This window comes from Macaca thibetana, chromosome 8 (assembly GCF_024542745.1).
Source record: "Macaca thibetana thibetana isolate TM-01 chromosome 8, ASM2454274v1, whole genome shotgun sequence".
NCBI classification, from domain to species: Eukaryota; Metazoa; Chordata; class Mammalia; order Primates; family Cercopithecidae; genus Macaca; species Macaca thibetana.
This window is the reverse complement of record NC_065585.1, coordinates 140481251-140502225: the sequence shown is the minus strand read 5'-3', so window position 1 is coordinate 140502225 and position 20975 is coordinate 140481251. Positions and strand designations below refer to the sequence as shown.

General features: G+C 48.8%; 1 protein-coding gene across 6 annotated transcripts in view; it reads left to right on the top strand.

Annotated features, from left to right (window-relative positions):
- Nucleotides 1-20975, top strand: part of ARHGEF10 (Rho guanine nucleotide exchange factor 10) — a 145386-nt gene that overhangs the window by 45295 nt on the left and 79116 nt on the right. For 5 of the 6 annotated variants that reach the window (XM_050800194.1, XM_050800195.1, XM_050800192.1 and 2 more), the window contains 5 exons: nt 756-812; nt 8368-8531; nt 11866-11982; nt 14471-14585; nt 17099-17205. In XM_050800194.1, coding sequence (XP_050656151.1) covers nt 756-812; nt 8368-8531; nt 11866-11982; nt 14471-14585; nt 17099-17205 — 560 coding nt within the window. The remainder of the gene's footprint in view (nt 1-755; nt 813-8367; nt 8532-11865; nt 11983-14470; nt 14586-17098; nt 17206-20975) is intronic. The other variant, XM_050800197.1, reaches the window with a different exon arrangement.

Sequence of the window (20975 nt, the reverse complement as noted above, 5' to 3'; positions counted from 1 at the left end):
TAAATTTTATGGGTAACTGCTAAGAAAATAGGAATAGATTGTTTAACTTTGAAACCAGTAGAGCAAAACCCAGTCTGGTAAAAGCAAAAAAAGAAGCGCCCGGCCCCCTTCTTTTTTATGAAACGGTTTCACTTTCACAGAACCCCAGTGTTGCATATGATACAGATGGAGAAACACTGTCCTATATGTTTAGCATTTTGATACTTGCTACTACTTTTTACCTTCAGTGGCACAAAATCATGGTGTCGTTGGTTTGTTTGGATGGTTTTCCGGTTTATCCAGCACTGAGGGGCTCTTTCCTTGTTTCTGGAATTCCATGCACCAATGTTGTATTTTTTTGTGCATCAGAACATTAACTTCATAAGCTTGAAATGCTTGTAAGAGAGCCACATAGAAATGTGTAATTGAACACACAATCATAGAATAAGATTGGCCTGGAAACCATAAATCTCCTTCCTAGTGACATTTTACAGCTGGTCCGTTTAAACAGACATCCTTCATTCCCAACAAATTATTCTGCCCTAAAAATAATGCTTATGCTTTGGTAAGGTGCTGTTAGCTACCTTACAGTCCTCGCTGTCTACTGGTTAGGACAAAGAACAAATAAGTAAAAAATAAATTAACAAAAACACTACCCTTATAAGCCAACTTTTTGAATAATCATGACATCGTCAGCGACTGTGGCCTGTAGAATTTTAAATTGCACGAGTTTTATGCTGGTCACTGTTTAAAGTGTTTCTCCCTGTTTATTCCAGATCCAGAAGAAGCAATTTACGATGATGTTCCAAGGGAAAACTCAGACTCTGAACCAGGTTTGATTTTGTCTGGAATTGATTTGAGGAGATTCCACTCAGCAGCCTTTCCCTCTGGATGCAAAAGTTGACTGTGTAGTGGACAGCCCAGACATTTTCTGTATTCATGTTTTGTATGTTGCTTCTAGAACGGCTTATTGATGTGTGGTGGAATGTTGGTGTTTGTGCACATTTGTGTGTCTGCTTATAACACTTGAAATAGGGCAGTTTAATCTTACTTATTCCAAGCAAGCAGAGGAGTTAAAGGTACGGAAAATGTCAGCAAAGAGGTAGGAAACACTGAGGCTGAGAAGCAGCAGCGTATGTCGAATAAATGACATCAATGAGAAAATAGAATCAGGCCAAGATAGTATTCAAAGAAATAACTAAGAATTCTGTACAATTAAAGAAAAACATAAATTCTCAGATTTTAGAAATACAGATTCAAAGCAAGATGAATGACACGTTGATCCATAGCTAGGCCAGTACAATGGAGACCGCAGAGCACCAAGCCCAGGGTGAATCTCCTCAGAGCTACTAGAGAGAAAACATGGCTCCCTACAAAGGAACCGCCATTCGACTTACCCACAGGCTGGGGGTAGGTTCTCAATGCAAAGAAGGAAGTGGCCCTTTTAGCCTGAGTGGCCACATCCAGCAAAGTACTGTCCTTTAAAAAGGGAGATGGGCCGCATGAGGCAGAGCCGGGGGACCTGCTGCCTGTGGAATCTACGGAAATAGTTAATGATGCGCTCGCTGCAGGGAAGAGCACACTGAACTGCGAAGGAGGTGACGGGAGGCAGGAGGGAGTGGGGAGCCCAGGAGGTGTCGGGTGTGTGGAAAGTCCACACCAGCGCCGCTCAAGACAGCCCTGACAGTGCTGATTGAGTTTAAGATGGAGCTGGAACCCCAGCCAGTGCCAACTGAAGGGCAGGGTGACAGTTCATGCCATGTGTTCTGAAGTCAGCATTTTTTACTGATTTTTTTTTTCTTTTTTTTTTTTGCTATGATTGGTCAAGTTTGCATTTTATGGGTAACTGCTAAGAAAATAGGAATAGATTGTTTAACTTTGAAACCAGTAGAGCAAAACCCAGTCTGGTAAAAGCAAGAAAATATAAAAGAAGAAAGCTTTGCAAATCATATGAGAAAAGACTGCAAAATAAGTACAAACATTGGTATGCATAGCAAAGTGGATCCTATTGCCAGTAAAAGAAATCCTCAGATTGGATAAAATAGCAAAGCTAGCCATAAATGCTTATGAGAGATACATAAGGGTACAGAAGATTTGTAAGTAAGTGGATGGAAAAAGAAATATAATGCAAATTCTCACCGAAGTATTGCCAGTATCACTATAATAATACACTAAACGTTAAGCCATAAAGCAAGGAATAATTCATGAGGAGGATATGTAACAGTTCTAAACTCACATGCACCTAACAGCATAGCCTTAAGATATGTAAGCAAACTAATCAGAAATATGTAAATACACTATTGGGGTGAGAGATTTTAAGAAAACTCTCTGTGCTATTGACAGACCCTGGACATAAAATCAGTAAACCGGCCAGTCACAGTGGCTCACGCCTGTCATCCCAACACTTTGGGAGGCCAAGGTGGGTGGATCACTTGAGGTCGGGAGTTCAAGACCAGCTTGGCCAACATGGTGAAACCCCGTCTCTACTAAAAATACAAAAATTAGCCGGGCGTTGTGGCGGGCGCCTGTAATCCCAGCTACTTGGGAGGCTGAGGCAGGAGAATTGCTTGAACCCGGGAGGCAGAGGCTGCAGTGAGCCAAGATTGTACCATTGCACCCCAGCCTGGGAAACGAGTAAAAACTGTCTCAAAAAAAAAAAAAAAAAATCAGTAAACCATAAAAGACTAGAACAGCAACATAGTATGATTGATTTGAAGGTCATATACAGATCCTTGAAGCAAGTAGTTCCAGAATATGTATTTTTTTAAACACATGGAATTTTAAAAAAATTATATAGTATGCCTCAAAACAAATATTAACAAATGCCAAAGAATGGGTGTTCAGACCTTATTTCCTGATAACAGTTGAGTAAAATCGGTAAAAAAAAATTCAACACAAACATTTAGAAATTAAAAATAACATATTACTCTGTAACTCATGGTCAAAGATAAACACAAAATAGAAACTAGAAAATATATTGACTTGAATGATAATAAAAACATTACATAAACTATATGGTATAGATTTCAAAGTCTAAGGAATTATAGACATAATGGCATGTGTTAATAAAACAGGCTGGGCACGGTGGCTCACACCTGTAATCCCAGCACTTTGGGAGGCTGAGGTGGGTGGATCACAAGGTCAGGAGTTCAAGACCAACCTGGCCAAGACGGTGAAACCCCATCTCTACTAAAAGTGCAAAAATTAGCCGGGCATGGTGGCGGGCGCCTATAGTCCCAGCTACTCAGGAGACTGAGGCAGAGAATTGCTTGAACCCGGGAGGTGCAGTGAGCCAAGATTGCGCCACTATACTCCAGCCTGGGCAACAGAGTGAGACTCCGTCTCAAAAAAAAAAAAAAAAAAAGAAAAAGAAAAAAGAAAACAAAACAGAGAACAGTGAACTGAGCATCCAGCCAGCTATGTGAAAGAGCAGCAGAGCTGAGGGAAGTGACAGGAAAAAAATAATGGGCAAGGCAAAAATGATGAAATAAAAAACCAGGAAGCAACATAAAGTATTAACAAAGCCAAAGGTTGGTTCTTTAAAAATAATACAAAAATAGACAAGCCTCTGGTTATATTAGGATGAGAGAGAGAAAGCGAGGAGAGGGATGGAAGAAGGAAGGAAGGAAGGAAGGAAGAAGTTGATCAAGAGGATGTAACTGCAGTAGAAATTTGTAAAAACCATAAGAGGATGCTATAAATAACTTTTTTTTTTTTTTTTTTTTTTTTTTTTTGAGTCTTGCTCTGTCGCCCAGGCTAGAGTGCAGTGGCCGGATCTCAGCTCACTGCAAGCTCCGCCTCCCGGGTTCAGGCCATTCTCCTGCCTCAGCCTCCCGAGTAGCTGGGACTACAGGCGCCCGCCACCTCACCCGGCTACTTTTTTTGCATTTTTTTAGTAGAGACGGGGTTTCACCGTGTTAGCCAGGATGGTCTTGATCTCCCGACCTCGTGATCTGCCCGTCTCGGCCTCCCAAAGTGCTGGGATTACAGGCTTGAGCCACCGCGCCCGGCCTATAAATAACTTTTTATCAAAAATTTAGATTAAATTAAAAATTGCCTTGAAGAATCAAATATACCCAAAATAAAAACCATGACTAAACCTATAGTGATCCAAGATATTGAATGATTTGCTTACTACTGTGCAGAGCAGCCCACCAGGCTCAGATGTTTTTATGCTGGGGTTTACTGAGCCTTCAGGGAGCAGGCAAACCCCTCTGTCACAGGCACTGTTCCAGTGAATAGCAGAAGCAAGGATGCGGTGTAAATTAGTTTATAATGTTAGGATAAGCTTGTAAACGCCCCTCACCCACAAGGGTTGATGCTACATTTCCTTCCTGAAATGTCAGGAAATTCAATCCAGCATGACCCTGACAAATAAGCAAGAGCCCATCTTGACCTCTTACATTCATGGCAGCAGCTCAGGATCCTTTGGGAAGTTCTTGTAACACGATTTCCCCAGATTAATGGACATAAACCTGTATGCTCCTCTCAGCATGTGTTTAAAAAGCACTTGCGGAGATTCAGTGGCCGTCCAACATTAAAAACTCCTAATAGAAGGAAACTCACTTAGCTGAATTAAGGACGTGTTGGTAAAATCTACTGCAAACGTAATGGGGAGGAGCCCAAGGCATTTATTAATTTATTCATTCCCCAAATACGTTTTGGGCAGTTCCATACCCAGTACTAGATGGAGGTGTGCCTGCCGTCCTGGAGACAGAGTGGTTTCATCCTGTCGATCAGGAAAACTCCTAGGTGCTTGCAGGTAAGTGTGCCCATAGGAAGTTACTTAAATAGATGCCACAAATAAAGTGAGGACCAAAGGCTAGTTGCTGTAAAAACAAGTTTGAAATGCATTTTGGAGTAATTTGTCCGGCTGTGTTGGGCGTTCCTCGCAGAAGGCGTGGTCTGGTGACTCAGAACCCAGCACACTGTGGAAGTCCAGCTGTCGGCCTTCTGCCATGTGGTGAGGCCCAGTGTGTCCCCTTTGTAAGGACAGCACAAGCAGGAGTTAACAGACAGGCCATCCGTAGCGGTGGTGGGGCAGGGAGCCAGTTTCCGAGAGAAGCTCACGCCGCCGCAGGAGGGTCCTGTGGGATGCTCTGTGCAGAGCCGTCCTGAGGAGTGGGAGACTGGAAAGCCTGGTGGCTGCTGGAGGGCACCGTGCAGAAGTATCCAGTAAACCACTCACAGCACAGCAGCAGAAAAACGAAGAAATTATATGTGTGTGTATTTATAAGAACTCAGAAGCCATGGTGAGCAAAAAGCAAGAGGAGAAAGTGACAGTGTGCTGGCATCAAGTTGCGTTGAGAGGCGCCCGCGGGGTGGTGCACCCGCATTTCCTCATGGCATTGAGAGGAGCCCGTGGGGTAGTGCACCTGCATTTCCTCATGGCATTGAGAGGAGCCCGTGGGGTAGTGCACCTGCATTTCCTCATGGCATTGAGAGGCGCCCGCGGGGTGGTGCACCCGCATTTCCTCGTTGCGTTGAGAGGCGCCCATGGGGTAGTGCACTCGAATTTCCTCGTTGCGTTGAGAGGCGCCCCTGAGGTGGTGCACCCGCATTTCCTCGTTGCGTTGAGAGGAGCCTGTGGGGTAGTGCACCCGCATTTCCTCACTCATTTAGAGTTCAGGGCTCTCAAAACACAAGGAGCAAGTGGGAGATGTTATGGAGGCCACACAGAGCCACTTTTCTTCTGTTTTTTTTTATTGTGTCAGGGTATACGTAAATATTCGTTTCAGCTAGTTCCTTGTGTACAGTTGAGTGGCATTAGGTACGCTCACTGTGCAGCCAACACCTCCGTAGGGTCACTTTTTAAATACGCAGGGCTAAGGGCGGACAAGATTGTCATCACGGAAAATAAGTCAATGGCACTGCCCTAGTCACAGGCTCGGTCAGAAAACACACGTCAGGGTGACTGGATTTAACGTCCAGTTTTAGAACTACAAATCTGCAAGCCCAGGCATTCAAGAGGACATAAGTAATTCACTGAATTGAGGGTTAGCAAGACCCTTCAAAGTCCTTGGAAGTTCCACGTATGCTGGAGGCCAGAACAGCAATTGCATTTCTAAAACGCAATTGTGAAAATTGGTGGATTGAAAACACCCATTTTTCATGCCTCTGAATAGCCTGAGTTGTAATAGAGCTAAGGTAACAGCGTCTGAACTTGCCTGATCCTGTGGCCAGGTCCCAGGAGCCCTAACAAGGCACTGAGAGAACTAGATTGATTAGACTCTTGCCAGCTGCTGTGCTGAATACAGAAAATGCAGCTCCAGCTCTCAAAGGGCTGAAAACCTAATTGAGGTGAAAAAGATAACATGTCTAAAAACCATGTCTGTGTGGACTTGTTTTATGTAGACCAGAAAAGTTGGGAGTCCAGAGATGGATGCAAGGAAATGGGGGATGGAGGTTCCTTAGAACCTCTGGAGGTAGAGTGTAGACACACACCGGGGTGTGTAGGGGGTGGAGGTTCTCAGACAGGCTGCAGGGAGAGTGTAGACACACAGCAGGGCGTGCAGGGGATGGAGGTTCTAAGACAGGCTGGAGGGACAGTCCAGATACACACTGGGGTGTGTAGGGGATAGAGGTTCTAAGACAGGCTGGAGGGAGAGTTCAGACATACACCAGGGTGTGTAGGGGATGGAGGTTCTAAGACAGGCTGGAGGGAGAGTGCAGACACACACCGGGGTGTGTAGGGGGTGGAGATTCTAAGGCAGGCTGGAGGGAGAGTGCAGACACACACCGGGGTGTGTAGGGGGTGGAGGTTCTAAGACAGGCTGGAGGGAGAGTGCAGACACACACCGGGGTGTGTAGGGGGTGGAGGTTCTAATCACAGGCTTGAGGGAGAGTGCAGACACACACCGGGGTGTGTAGGGGGTGGAGGTTCTATCACAGGGTTGAGGGAGAGTGCAGACACACACCGGGGTGTGTAGGGGGTGGAGATTCTAAGGCAGGCTGGAGGGAGAGTGCAGACACACACCGGGGTGTGTAGCGGGTGGAGGTTCTAAGACAGGCTGGAGGGAGAGTGCAGACACACACCGGGGTGTGTAGGGGGTGGAGGTTCTAAGACAGGCTGGAGGGAGAGTGCAGACACACACCGGGGTGTGTAGGGGGTGGAGATTCTAAGGCAGGCTGGAGGGTGAGTGCAGACACACACCGGGGCATGTAGGGGTGCCCTTTCTGAGTCCCCTAGTCCATGGTAGAGGCTGCAGCCCCTCCACTCTTGGGCATGTGGGTGGGCTCTCAGGGTGACTCTTGGCTCTTGGGCACGTGAGTGAGCTCTCAGGATGACACTTGGCCCCAAATTTCAGGCAGTTGTGTAAGGACTTGACCTGTTCATCTGCTAAGCTGAGTTGCTGAGGCTGCCAGGTGCCCGGGTGGTGATCATTGCCTGTGGCACACAGAACACACTGCAGCTTCTGCAAAGTGAGCTCATTTCACACATTTTATGGCTTTGCTAGAACTTTTAGTCAGACATTTGGAGGACCTGTTTTGTAGTCAGTGGAGAAATATTACAAGGATAGGGTAATTTCAAATATCTAGGGATTATAAGTGACAAGTTCATGTCTAATTTTGCATTTCCAATGAAAGCACGTGTTGGTTTTGAATGTTACTTATGTGCTAAGATGTATATATTCCTCAGTGCTTAATTACTAAGGATCTTTAAGGCCAAGTTTTGTTATAGTGAATGATTGTGGGTGTATAAAGAATAAATTTAATATTATTAAGGCATGGAGATTATTCTTAAGAGGTTATTTATGTCTAAGAAACCAGGTAAAATAAAGAAACATTTATGCTTGTGTGACTGATAAAAGATTTAGAGAGACTCTAATATTCTGGTATTTTGAAGAATGTCATTTTCATTCTCTAAAAGTCTTGTTAGCATCACAGCATTGAAAATTTAAAAATCTGTGTGTATTTTCTTGCTAGTGCCGGTACTTGAATATCTGTATCATCCACCTATCCCTAGTTCTATAATCCACCATCCATCTACCTGCCTATCATCTGTCCACCAATTCTCTCTCTAATTTTCAAAACATCCTGTAAGTTTACGTAAAGGAAGATTTTTCTTCGTGGGAAGTTCTCTAAGGCTGACAAGTTATCTGACAGGACCGTGGTGGATGCCCGTAGTCAGGTGGTCCTCAGGGTACAGATGGGGCAGGGGCACTTGTGAGAAACGCCCGAAGCGCTTTTCCCTGGCGCTGCCCGGGTGGTGGAGGCTCTGCACAGTAGCTTCCGTGGAGCCCGCCCGGGGCTCTGCAGGGTCCTCAGCATGATTCAGATTTGCCTCCACCCCCAGCTCTAGATGACTCGGTAAAACCACAAACAGGCACAAAACAGCCCACGTGGAATTCTAAAGTTTTAATTTCCTTTTGGAATTTATGCACTCAGATGAAATGATTTATGATGATGTTGAGAATGGGGATGAAGGCGGAAACAGCTCTTTGGAATACGGATGGAGTTCGAGCGAATTTGAAAGTTACGAAGAGCAGAGTGACTCGGAGTGCAAGAATGGGATTCCCAGGTCCTTCCTGCGCAGCAACCACAAAAAGCAAGTATGTGTTCCGGGCACGTGTGAGGGACAGTGCTCTCGTGTTGACACGGGCAGGGGGCAGGGGGCTGTGAATATACGATTGTGAGCCGCCTGGTACTTCTTAGTGATTTGTTAAGATGCTGATAAGCCGTTTGGGGAAAGCGTAAGATGTTGGCAAAGGAGAAGACATCTCTCGTTTCATATAATTAAGTATCGTCATGGAAGGATTGAGAAATTAAACTTCTGTAAACCACTTAGAAGGTCTTAAATGAGCTCACCGCCTGGAATAAGAAAGTAGTTATTCTCTGAATTGCTTGTGTTTTAATGTATTATGTGCTTCGCACGTAGCACCGTTTGCAGAACACTGAGTAGATGGGATCGGGGTTCCCTGAGACACAGCACATCTGCACTTTACCTTAAGCCAGGTTTTGAACTTTAACATGTTCAGCATGAACAGGAAGAGGTAAAAATAGATGTTAAGGGACAAAAGCTTCTAAACTGCCCTGTGACAATCCTTTCTTTCTTTTTTCTTTTCTTTTCTTTTTTTTTTTTTGAGATGGATTCTCACTCTGTCTCCCAGGCTGGAGTGCAATGGCATGATCTCAGTTCACTACAATCTCCGCCTCCCAGGTTCAAGCCATTCTCCTGCCTCAGCCTCCCAAGTAGCTGGGATTACAGGTGCCCGCCACAACACCTAGCTAATTTTTGTATTTTTAGTAGAGATGGGGTTTCCCCATGTTGGCCAGGCTAGTCTCGAACCCCTGACCTCAGGTGATCTGCCCATCTCAGCCTCCCACAGTGCTGGGATTACAGGTGTAAACTGCTGTGCCCAGCCTGGGAATTTCTTTCTTACAGGGAATTTTTATTTTTGTGTGTGTGTGGAAAAGTCTTGAGATTAGGGTGCGAGGTGGGACGTCAGAGCTGTAAGGCGTGAATTCTGGAATTGGGTGATTGTGAGCCATGGAACCTGGAAACTGTTCAGCTGAGACACATTCCAGGTCTCGGTGGTGCCGGGCTGTGCCACAGGGTTTTTATTGTTAGAGTATTTTTTTTGACTATTTGTAAAAGGATAGATTTGTGCTCATCTGCAGTGAAGTCCATGTACTTTCCGTGTGAGGCTGAGATGCAGGCCACACACAGTCCTCGTCTGAGGCCAGCAAGTCCTGTGTTACTGATACAGATGGTGACCCGATGCCCGCCATAGTGACAGTTGGTGATAACCGGTTTTATCCTGCCCGTCCCCTAGTAGCCCCCAGTAAGCGGAGATTTCACTCCTGGACGTAGCTGCCACATCCCTGTGGTTTACAAGTGATTATGGGTTGCCTACAATTCTCATATTCTGTGAACCTGCTTCATGAAACTCAAGGAAAATCTACCAGATCATGGCGGTCAGCTCACCTACCCAGTTTCATTCACAAGTTCTTCCAGGAATTCGATCTTTTCTGTCACCATCATTATTACAATAGCGATTTAAACAACCAATGAAGCTGCAATTGTAATTTTTCTGTTTATTTGTTTGTTTGGTTTTTTTCTTTGAAACGGAGTCTCGCCTGCGCCCAGGCTAGAGTGCAATGGCATGATCTCAGGTCCCCTCCCGGGTTCAAGCGATTCTCCTGCCTCAGCCTCTCAAGTAGCTGGGATTACAGGCAGCTGCTATCACCAGCTAATTTTTGTATTTTTAGTAGTGAAAGGGTTTCACCATGTTGGCCAGGCTGGTCTCGAACTCCTGACCTCGTGATCTGCCTGCCTCAGCCTCCCAAAGTGCTGGGATTACAGGCGTGAGCCACTGCACCCAGCCTGCAGTTGTAGTTTTTAACAGAGCTGATAACTAAGATGATATTTAGCTTGCTGTAGCTGAGTCAGACACGATTTAAACTGAGATTTAAGAAGAGTGCTGGACTCTGATGTCACAGATGGAGGCTCGGTGGGTGCCTCGGAGCGTGGGTTACATGCTGGGGTTTCCCTTCTTTGGTTTCGCCTTCGTGGTGGGCTGTGGACAGAGGGGCCAGGCCACTGAGGAGCCCAGAGGCATTAGTAGTCACTCCTTAATAATAACTCAGGAGACCCTGCCCTTGCCTTGGGGCAGACCCACATCCCAGAGGAGCCCTTGACTGCCCAGGCAGTGCCAGTGGTTCAGTAGCCCTCCCTGCTGGGAGAAGGAGCTGGGGAAAGCCAGCACACAGTGGGTTTATGGTGCAGAATTACAACCCGGGAGTGCCGGGCTCTGCATTTCCAGCGTCTCCTGTACCTCCATGTTGCCAGGACAGTGGCCTGGACTGGGGAATACTGTGTGGGGTGCAGACAGGGCGCCTCTGGGTTAGGCCTGACCAGGATGGAAGTGCTGCAGGCAGCACCAAGTTTTCTGGTTTAAATGGTCACATTTTAAAAACAACCAAAATAAAACTAGATATTGTTCAAAAGTCATCTCAAAAAATCTCGAATTTTATTAAAGTGTCCGTGACATGAGAAATGCCCCCAGAGGAGCAGTGGGGCCTCAGCCACGTGCATCTGAAGTGTCTGTGACCACACGGACAAGGATCCAGGGGGTCCCCAGTCAGTCAGAGAGAAAGTGACCTCAGGTTGGAGACTGTTGAAAATCCATGCTGCCATCCCCAAAATGTCACCTTCAGTACAGTTTAAATACAAGTATCTTTTGCTTGGATGCTGACATAAAAATAATTTTCTGTATTTTTGTATATTGGATAATGTTCATTCCACCAAAATGTAAATGAACGATTTTACAGATATTTTGTGTGCGTGCGTTTGCTCCCGTCTAGCACGGAGAAGACTGTAGCCTGGCGTCTGGATAGTGTCTGTGTTTTGATGCCATGTTTAACTCCTTTCTGCATTTATCTCTCTCTTTTTTTTTTTTTTTTTTTTGAGACAGGGTCTTACTCTGTCACCCAGGCTGGAGTGCAGTGGCACCATCACGGCTCACTGCAGCCTCCACCTCCCAGGCTCAAGCGATCCTCCTACCTCAGCCTCCTAAGTAGCTAGGACCACAGGCGCGCACCACCCTGCCTGGCTAATTTTTGTGATTTTAATAGAGACAGGGTTTCACCATGTTGCCCACGCTGGTCTTGAACTCCTGAGCTCAAGTGATCCTCCCACCTCCGCCTCCCAAAGTGCTGGGATTACAGGCATGAGCCACCGCGCCCGGCCAACGGTTTGTGCATTTATCTCTCAAGGACCAACCGGGCTAGTAATGGGGACTCTCACGTGTGGTCCCAGAGCCCCCAGCCAGGAGAGGCCTGATGTGCCACTGCAGATGCTGCCAGTATCCGCTCAATGTAAAATTGTCCCAAAGAACCAAAAAGAGCCTTTTTGTGAAAAGACTGTGTCTCTTTATGCTGTAGCTTTCTCATGACCTAACCCGTTTAAAGGAGCACTATGAGAAAAAGATGAGAGAGTTGATGGCAAGCACGGTGGGCGCGGTGGAGATTCAGCAGCTCAGGCAGAAGCATGAACTGAAGGTAGAGTCTTGCCCCCGGCCGCTGCCCCCACTCGCCGGCCGGGCAGTAAAGAAAAACCATGTGGCTTGGTCGGTCCTTGTTGTCTCAACAGCGGTTCTCAAAGGGTGGTCCGGGGCTCCCGGCATCCCCCGGCGCTTTGGGGCTCACATGGACTCTGAGACGCTCGGTGCCTTTCACTGTCTCCCTCTTACCGGGAACCCAAGAACATTCTGGAGGCTCCACGGTTGTGGCCTCACAGCTGGCGCAATGCCGTCCGGCTGTCTACGTGATAGGGGTTTCCAGAAATGCACAACAATGCCACTTTCTGTTTGTTTTGGAAAACACAGCAATTTTTCATTGATGTTATTTGAGATAACATGTAATAGGTTGATTATTTTTTAAATGAACATTTATAAAAATATCCAAACTTTTTCAGCATTTTAACTTCAAATGCAGTAAATATTGATACGTAAAATCCCCGTAAACGAAAGCCATTTGGGCTCTCCATAATTTTTAAGAGCGTCCAGGGCCCCCGAGACCGGAACGCTTGAGAACTGCTGGACGTGAGTGTGGTGACAGTCTGTTCCGCGCGATGTCTTTTAAAAGGGCACTGTCAAGTACTTTTTCCTGGAATTTGACCTTTTATCCTGCTGGTATTTTGTGATCATTCACATGTGTTGAGTGGCACTCGCTGGAAAGGGACGTGCACTCCACACGGCTTCTGGAGCAGCCGGCTCATCCACCGTGTTGTGCTTGGGCCATCCGAAGCCACGGCCGCCTCCTGGGAGCCGTGTTACCCCCTCACATCCAGCGTCTGGCTGGCTTCCTGCAGGGTGTCTGATGGGACCTGCCGGAGGCGGCAGGCAGTGTGGCGGGGTTTCCGAGGAGCGGAGGGCACCATCAGAGCGAGGGGAGGGGTGTGTGAGCTACGTTTGGAGATTTCCACAGACACGGGGCGTGCCCTGGCTGAAGCAGGTGAGGGCACTGTGGGAAGCGGGGAAGGAAGGCCGGGGAAGCAGCCAGGGTCGGGCCCAGCACACTCGCTTCCCCTAGTGAGAGCAGCCCCGTGTCAGCTCTGGGAGCCAGGAGACCTGGCCGAGGCTGTGACCTGGAACCTGGGGTCTCACCTGCTGTGCATGGAGCTGGGGCTTAGGGACCGTGGTGGCTCTCCAGTTTGTCGGTTTGCAGTTCTCTGATTCTCTGTCCAGGGATCCTGACAGGCTGGCTGAAAACCAAGGGTTCACAGCCCAGATCCGGGATTGAGAAAGAGCAGGAGGTGGGCAGACTGTGCGGGATGGATACGCGCAGGCGGGCAGGGCTGTCTGCGGCATCGGGCGGGAGGCAGGGGCATGGGTGCAGGGACCGAGGAAATGGCAGCAGGACGTGGTCCCATGTGGGGTTGGGAGATGCAGGAGTGGGGGAGCCCACGGGGGCCGTGATGTTAACGCCGTCGATGGGGGACAGAGTTGCAAGTGATGGAGATGGGCTGGGGTGGGCGACGCGGGTGTGAGGCCAGGCGTGTTGCGTGGTGTTCATGGTGGACACTTCCTGAAGGCAGCCCTCAGGCGTTTGGAAGTCCAGGGCAGGCAGACACGGCCAGGGCTAGAGCAACTGTCTGCACGCTGGCATCCAGCAGCCCCGCTCCTCCCGCAGTGATGTGACCCAGAGTGAAGAGAGCCTGGTTCTCAGCTGCACTGCTGGTCCCTTTGGGAGGTCCCTGGGAAGGGGACGTCGGTGGTCCCATAAGAGATCATCTTTTAGAGAGGAATCTCTCGGTGTCCAGTGGCCAGTACCTCAGATGTTCGGTTTTTAAGGAGTAAGAAGTCAGATGGCAGGAGAAGTCTCAGACGCCTGAGTCCAGGCAGCCGTGAGTGTCCAGCACGGCACTGTCTGAGGAAGTGGAGGCAGGGAGCCCCAGGCCCGGGGGACGTGGCCTCCAAGTCTGACATCCGCAGTGTGCTGCACCCCGACCCTCCCTCGGGTGGATCCCGTGCATGTGTGCAGCACTTGCCGGGCCTTGAATTCAGCCCCGTGACTGGGGCTGGGTCCCTGTGACCATGCGTGTGAGGTGGCCTTGTCAACAGCTGGCCTTGCCCCAGCGTGGGGTGCGGTGGGAAGCCCCGGGGAGGTTAAAAGGCTGAACTGGAGCTGTGAGCGTCTGCAGTTAGTTGTTTTGCCATTTAATTCGGGGCGAGTTGTTTGACATTTGTGCACGTTAGTGACTCACCTGTGACCCCCACGTAGCTGTTTGTGTGGGCGGATCACACATAATACTGTAAATGGAGCAGGGAACATTATTGACCATGTCCAGGAAGGGCTGTGTTTTCAAAGTCTGTTTTTTTCTTTTTTCCAACAAACAAAACCAAAACAAAACCTAGCCCAGAACTGCACATGACACATGCGCTCACAAGAACCAGACTACTTGACAGTATTCTTTTAAAACAGGCAAATGAAAGTCACAGGTGGGTTCTACCACCGTCCCGTTCTCACATCTCCCTCTCTGTCACAGATGCAGAAGCTCGTGAAGGCTGCGAAGGACGGCACCAAGGACGGGCTGGAGAGGACCAGAGCGGCTGTGAAGAGGGGCCGCTCGTTCATCAGGACCAAGTCTCTCATTGCACAGGGTCCGTGCCTGTGCGTCTTCCTGTGGGGAGGACATGGGGTTGGGGGGTGGCCACATCTTGCGGGGAGGACTTGGGGTTGGGGGTGGCCGTGCAGACTCCTGCAGCCTCGGGTAGCACCGGCCTGCTCACTGCCTGGGTCTGGATCAGCCCCGCTGACCCTGGCCTCCCCACCCTGCAGGGGTGGCGTTTTAGGCGGAGGGCACCCGGCAGCGGGGAATCATTGAGAATCACTGGCTGGATCTAGGGAGGGCCGCGCAGGGGCCTCCGTCACTGTGGATTCTTGGCATTGGACTCCCTATTTACAGCACATCGGCCCTCCTGGGCATGGTCCTGCAGGGACTGAGGTCGTGAGCATCCTGAACTGGGATTTCAGGAACATTTTCCTTGGTGAGGGGAGATTTGGAGTAGATGGCAGAATTTCCAGGTTTTTCTAAAAATCTCACGAAGGGGCAGTGGTCTGTGCAGTTATGTGTGGAAAAGGCAGCTGGTGTGGAGGTGTCATGCATGGTGGCAACAAGCGGCCGGCCAGGGTTATGCACCGTCCCAGGAAACTTCTCGGAGCCTTTGCACAGATGTCCTGAGGTCGAGTTACTGGAGGGTGGCTGAGACTTCACTGTCATACAGGGGTCGCTGTGACTCTGACCTGGCATTTCCCGGTTGTTTCTCCAGTTTTCTAACGTGCCTGTCTGGTGCTAGAACGTGGGCAGCGTTTGCTAATATTTGTACTTGGAAGGGACTTTACAATCATGTGTTCCCTCAAGGAACGGCCTCGGATACGATGTGTAATTGGTATGACATGGTGTAACTCAGGAGGCCTTTTCCTCTTTCAGTCCTAATGAAGCCCTCGGCATCTCAGACAAGGTCGGGAAAAGCTGTCAGCATCCCCAAGGGGTTTATTTGGTGATGGAGACAGGCAGGTGCATTCTAATAACATATGCAGTAATATTGTGCCCTGATAGGGGTGCCATGAGGTGCTTGGGGCAGCAAAGGACAGCTTTTGAGGAGGTGGCTGTATTTACACAGCCCCTGGAAAGCACAGGCAGCTCAGTCCAGTGAGGAGTTGGGATTTGGGGCCGGATTCACTGCCTCAAGGAGTGTGTCTGCCACCAGCAGCAACCCCCTGACCGGGACCCAGACTCCAGGATCTGATCACAACTGCCCACCCAGAGCCCATGCCAGGCTCCCAAGCCAGGATTTGCAGGCCAGTGGAGTCCCCCAGGACTGGGTGTGTGGGACAGTCTGAGAAACCCTGACTCAGGACCTGGGAGCAGGTCGTGATTTGTCTCTGGTTTAGGGGGTGCTCTTTGGGGGATCAGTTGGAGAGATGCGGTGGTTTAATAGGCAAATCTCTAACCTGCCAACCCTAGTTTCCTAAGCCATAAAATGAGAGGCTTGCTCAGAATTTTGTTCTTCATCCTGGTTGTACCTAAGAATTAACTAGAAAGCTTTTAAAACATGCTGGTGCCAGGCCCTCCTTCCCTGGTTGATCCGTTGATCTCTGAGGGAAAAGTCTGGGCATCAGTAGGTTTTAAAGCCCCTTAGGTAGATGTTTCTGTGCAGCCAGGATTTGGGATCTTTGAACCAGAAAAACTCAGGTTTCTATCCCCTAAAACTTCCCGTGCTTTTCTGATTTCCAGCCATTTTGTAGATGCTTTAATGTAGTTAGTGGTGTTTTAAAAAGTGAATGTAGACGTTTTCTTGTTTTTTAGAGACAGGGTCTCACTGTCGCCCAGGCTAGAGTGCAGTGGCACAACCACAGCTCACTGCAACCTCGACCTCCTGGGCTCAGGCCATCCTCCTGCCTCAGCCTCCTGACTAGCTAGGAGTACAGGTGCTCACCACTATGCCTGGCTAATTTTTAAATTTTTCGTAGAGCTGGAGTCTTGCTGTGTTGCCCAGGCTGGTCTTGAGCTCCTGGGCTTAAGTGATTCTACCATCTCAGTCTCCCAAACTGCTGGGATTAGGGGAGTGAGCCACCACACCCAACTGTGAATTTAGTGTTTGTTTAAACTGTTTGAGTTTTGGAAAGCTGTGCTTCTTAAGGTGTCCAGTGAGAGAGACACAAGAAATATACTAAGTGCCACCTCAGTTTTCATTGACTTTTGACTCACCTCAGTTTTCAGTGAGCATTCTTAGCCATTCTTAGCTGTTTCCTTGTTTCTGATTGTGATATTTTATAGATTAAGAAACTATTTAATTTACGAAATATTCTAAAACATTAAAATGCCAAAATATTGCCACTTTACCATGTATTCAAATGGCACCTCTCCCTTTTGAAGTTAAACTTTAAATACTGAAAATTTCAAATACAGACAAATACTGTATTACCCTGTGGAAAGAATATTTTATTGGATTTATTAAAAATTTAACTTAATAATAGCTGGGTGTCAAGTAAGCATGGAAAATTGAAAGGTCTACACAAAATACTTATTTGACATATTATTTGAGTGTACTATAATGTTCTGAATATATTATTTCAATGTAAAGCTCATGCATTTTGACTTATTTTTAAGATCACAGATCTTCTCTTGAGGAAGAGCAGAATCTGTTCATTGATGTTGACTGCAAGCACCCAGAAGCCATCTTGACCCCGATGCCCGAGGGTTTATCTCAGCAGCAGGTGAGATGAGCGGAGCTGACACTCAGGGACTGTTGACCAGCAGAGCTGTGCTGGTTTTTAAATATGTGTATGTTTGATGCTGGTTGGTAAATATCTGCTGTCTCAAACTCTGCATCCACTCGGGCCCTCCACTGTAGACTCCTGGCCCAGCACTTAGAGGCTTAAAGCTGGGCTCAATAAGGGTCTGGGGGGACCCTGGTCAGCAGCTGTGGCCTGGACTCAGGCTCTTCTGGTCCTTAAATATTTTGGACAGGCACCCCTGAGTGTAACTGTGAGAAAGGGGAGGAACTTATTCGTGGGAGTCAGTCACACAGTTTGTGCTTTCACAGAGACAGAGTGTGGGTGTGTCTGGTCAGTATGTGTGTGTAGCTACCTGAGACTCAGATGAAAATGACAGATTTTCAATAACTAATTAAATCTGAATATAATGCGTTTCTTAAAAATCTGGTACTTGGTAGCAGAAGAGAAAAAATCACTGGTTTTCACTGGATTGCCTTTGGGTGAAAGGAGGAGAAAACTTGAGGAACCAGAGTGACAGCACTGAGTTTGCAGGCCTTTAGCAGCAGGGCTGATGCTTTGGGATGATGGGAGCTGTTTCCCACACAGGCAGCAAGGTGCAAATCATGGACACCAGGATGGATAGGCAGACACGTGTAATCCACGCCTCTGGGGAGATCCCTGGATACAGGTAGGCAGATAGAGCGAGAGAGATCATTGTCAGATTAAAGAAAAACAACATAGAAATGCTTAGCGACTGGCCAGGGTTTAAAAAGAGATGAAAAGGGAAACCTGCGAGCTGTTCATAGTCAGCCAGGCTAAAATAGGAAGCTTACATTTCACCGGAATTGAGCAGCGATGACTGAAGTATTAGTTTTGTCAGCAGCATCACACAAGTGACGGGACAAAGTGTCCACAGAGCTTGGAGACGGTTGTTGAGCGGCTGTCATTCATGGGTGCATGCTCTGTGCAGGCCCCATGCCGGGTCCCTGGTGTGTTTCACTGAGTTTCATACTCGCAAATCCCCTTGCTATCCTTGTATACTCTGTAAGGAAGCCTGGACTTGGAGGAGCTTGATCATCGCAACTGCATCCTCCAGCTACGCGAGAAGGGGTCGTGTCTGATCTCAGTCTCTCCCATCACAGCCTGCCACTAACCTGTCTGTGCTCACTGGGGCCATGTGATCTGTGCTGCCACATGCCCAGGGGGATGGTTGACAGCCTTTGCCAGAAACAGAGAATCTAGCACTTTTTCCTGTGTGTGCTGTCCTTACTTCAGACTCAGGAGCTATAAAAGGGGTTCATGGCTGAACACCTTCTTGCCAGTCCTATGAGGCGCTCAATAGGATAACACACTGGCCAATCCTCTACTATCCCTCACTGCAGGTGGGTGCCTGTGCTGGTGAGGACACACCATGTGAGAGGAACTTGGATCCTGCACTCTGAGAACTTAGTGTAGTGATGAAGCTGAAAACCAAAAATACCCAAAGAAGGGAAAATCACAGAGGAAATGCTGCTAATGTTGGCAGGAGGACAGCTTCCTAGCAGATGAGGGACTAGACAGGAATCATAGCAGGAGTGTGAGTGACTCAGGACCAGAAGAGCCAGGAGACCTTGAGGACACATGGCCCAAGCCAAGACAGCGGCCTGAGCTGCAAACCAGTAGGCAGGGTGCTGGAGTGAGGGTGAGAGAGACGACGCCAGACCCTGAGTGGGGTGTGAGGGGTCTGTGAGGAGACACTGGGTGAGGTGAGGTTTGTGAGGAGACACTGAGGGGAATGAGAGTTGTGAGGAGAAACTGAGTAGGGTGAGGATTGTGAGGAGACACTGAGTGGGGTGAGGGATTTGAGGAGACATGGAGTGGAGTGCGGGTTGTAAGCAGACACTGAGTGCAGTGTGAGGGGTCTGTGAGGAGACCCTGAGTCAGGTGAGCATTGTGAGGAGACACTGAGTGGGTGAGGATTGTGAGGAGACAGAGTAGGGTGAGAGTTGTGAGGAGACACGGAGTGGGTTGAGGGTTGTGAGGAGACTCTGAGTGGGCTGAGGAGTCTATGAGGAGACTTAGTGCGGTGAGGGGTCTGTGAGGAGGCACTGAGTGGTGTGAGGGGTATTTGAGGAGACATTGAGTGTGGTGAGGGTTGTGAGGAGACACTGAGTGGGGTGAGGGTTGTGAGGAGACACTGAGTGGGGTGAGGGTTGTGAGGAGACACTGAGTGGGGTGAAGGTTGTGAAGAGACACTAGGTGTGGGGAGAGTTTGTGAGGAGAAACTGCATGAGGTGAGCTGTGTTAGGAGGCACTGAGTGGGGTGAGGGTTGTGAGGAGACACTGAGTGGGTTGAGGGATCTGTGAGGAGACACTGAGTGGGGTGTATGGGGTTTGTGAGGAAACCCTCAGTGGGTTGAGGGTTGTGAGGAGACACTGAGTGTGGTGAGGGGTATTGAGGAGACACTGAGTTGGATAAGGAGTCTGTGTGGGGGCACTGAGTGCAGTGAGGGTTGTGAGGAGACACTGAGTGGGGTAAGGGGTTTGTGAGGAGACACTGAATGGGGTGAGAGGTCTGTGCAGAGACACTGAGTGGGGTATGAGGGGCCTGTGAGGAGTCATGGAGTGTGGTGAGAGTTGTGAGGAAACACGGATTGGGGTGAGGGTCGTGAGGAAACACTGAGTGGGGTTAGTGTTTGTGAGGAGACACTGAGTGGGGTGAGGGTTGTGAGGAGACACTAGGTGGGGTGAGGGTTTCTGAGGAGACACTGTGGTAGGTGAGCTTTGTTAGGAGGCTCTGGGTAGGGTGAGGGTTGTTAGGAGACACTCAGTGGGATGAGGGTTTGTGAGGAGACACTAAGTGGGGTGAAGGTTATGAGGAGACACTGAGTGGGGTGAGCATTTGTGAGGAGACACTGAGAGGTGTGAGGGTTGTGAGGAGACAGTGAGTGTGGTAATGGTTGTAAGGAGACACTGAGTGGGGGTGAAGGTTCTGAGGAGTCAGTGGGGTGAGTGGGGTGAGGGTTTGTGAGGAGACACTCAATTGGGTATCCATTGTAAGGAGACACTGAGTGGGGTGAGGGTTTGTGAGGAGATGCTGAGTGGGGTGTTGATTGTGAGGAGACACTGAGTCGGGTGAGGGTTCTGAGGAGATACTGAATGGGTGAGGGTTTTTTTTTTTTTTTTTTTTTTTTTTTTTTTTTTTTTTTTTTGAGGCGGAGTCTCGCTGTGTCGCCCAGGCTGGAGTGCAGTGGCGCGATCTCGGCTCACTGCAAGCTCCGCCTCCCGGGTTCCCGCCATTCTCCTGCCTCAGCCTCCCGAGTAGCTGGGACTACAGGCGCCGCCACCACGCCCGGCTAATTTTTTTGTATTTTTAGTGGAGACGGGGTTTCATTGTGTTAGCCAGGATGGTCTCGATCTCCTGACCTCGTGATCCGCCCGTCTCGGCCTCCCAAAGTGCTGGGATTACAGGCTTGAGCCACCGCGCCCGGCCTGGGTGAGGGTTTTGAGGAGACACTGAGTGGGGTGAGAGTTGTGAGGAGACACTGAATCAGGTGAGGGTTGTGAGGAGAAGCTGAGTGGAGCGAAGGGTATGAGGAGACACTGAGTGGGGTGTGAGGGGTCTGTGAGGTGTCACTGAGTACTGTGAAAGTTGTGAGGAAATACGGAATGTGGTGAGGGTCCTGAGAAATACTGAGTGGGTTGAGGGTTTGTGAGGAGACACTGAGTGGGGTGAGAGTTATGAGGAGACACTGAGTTGGGTGAGGGTTGTGAGGAGACAATGAGTGGGG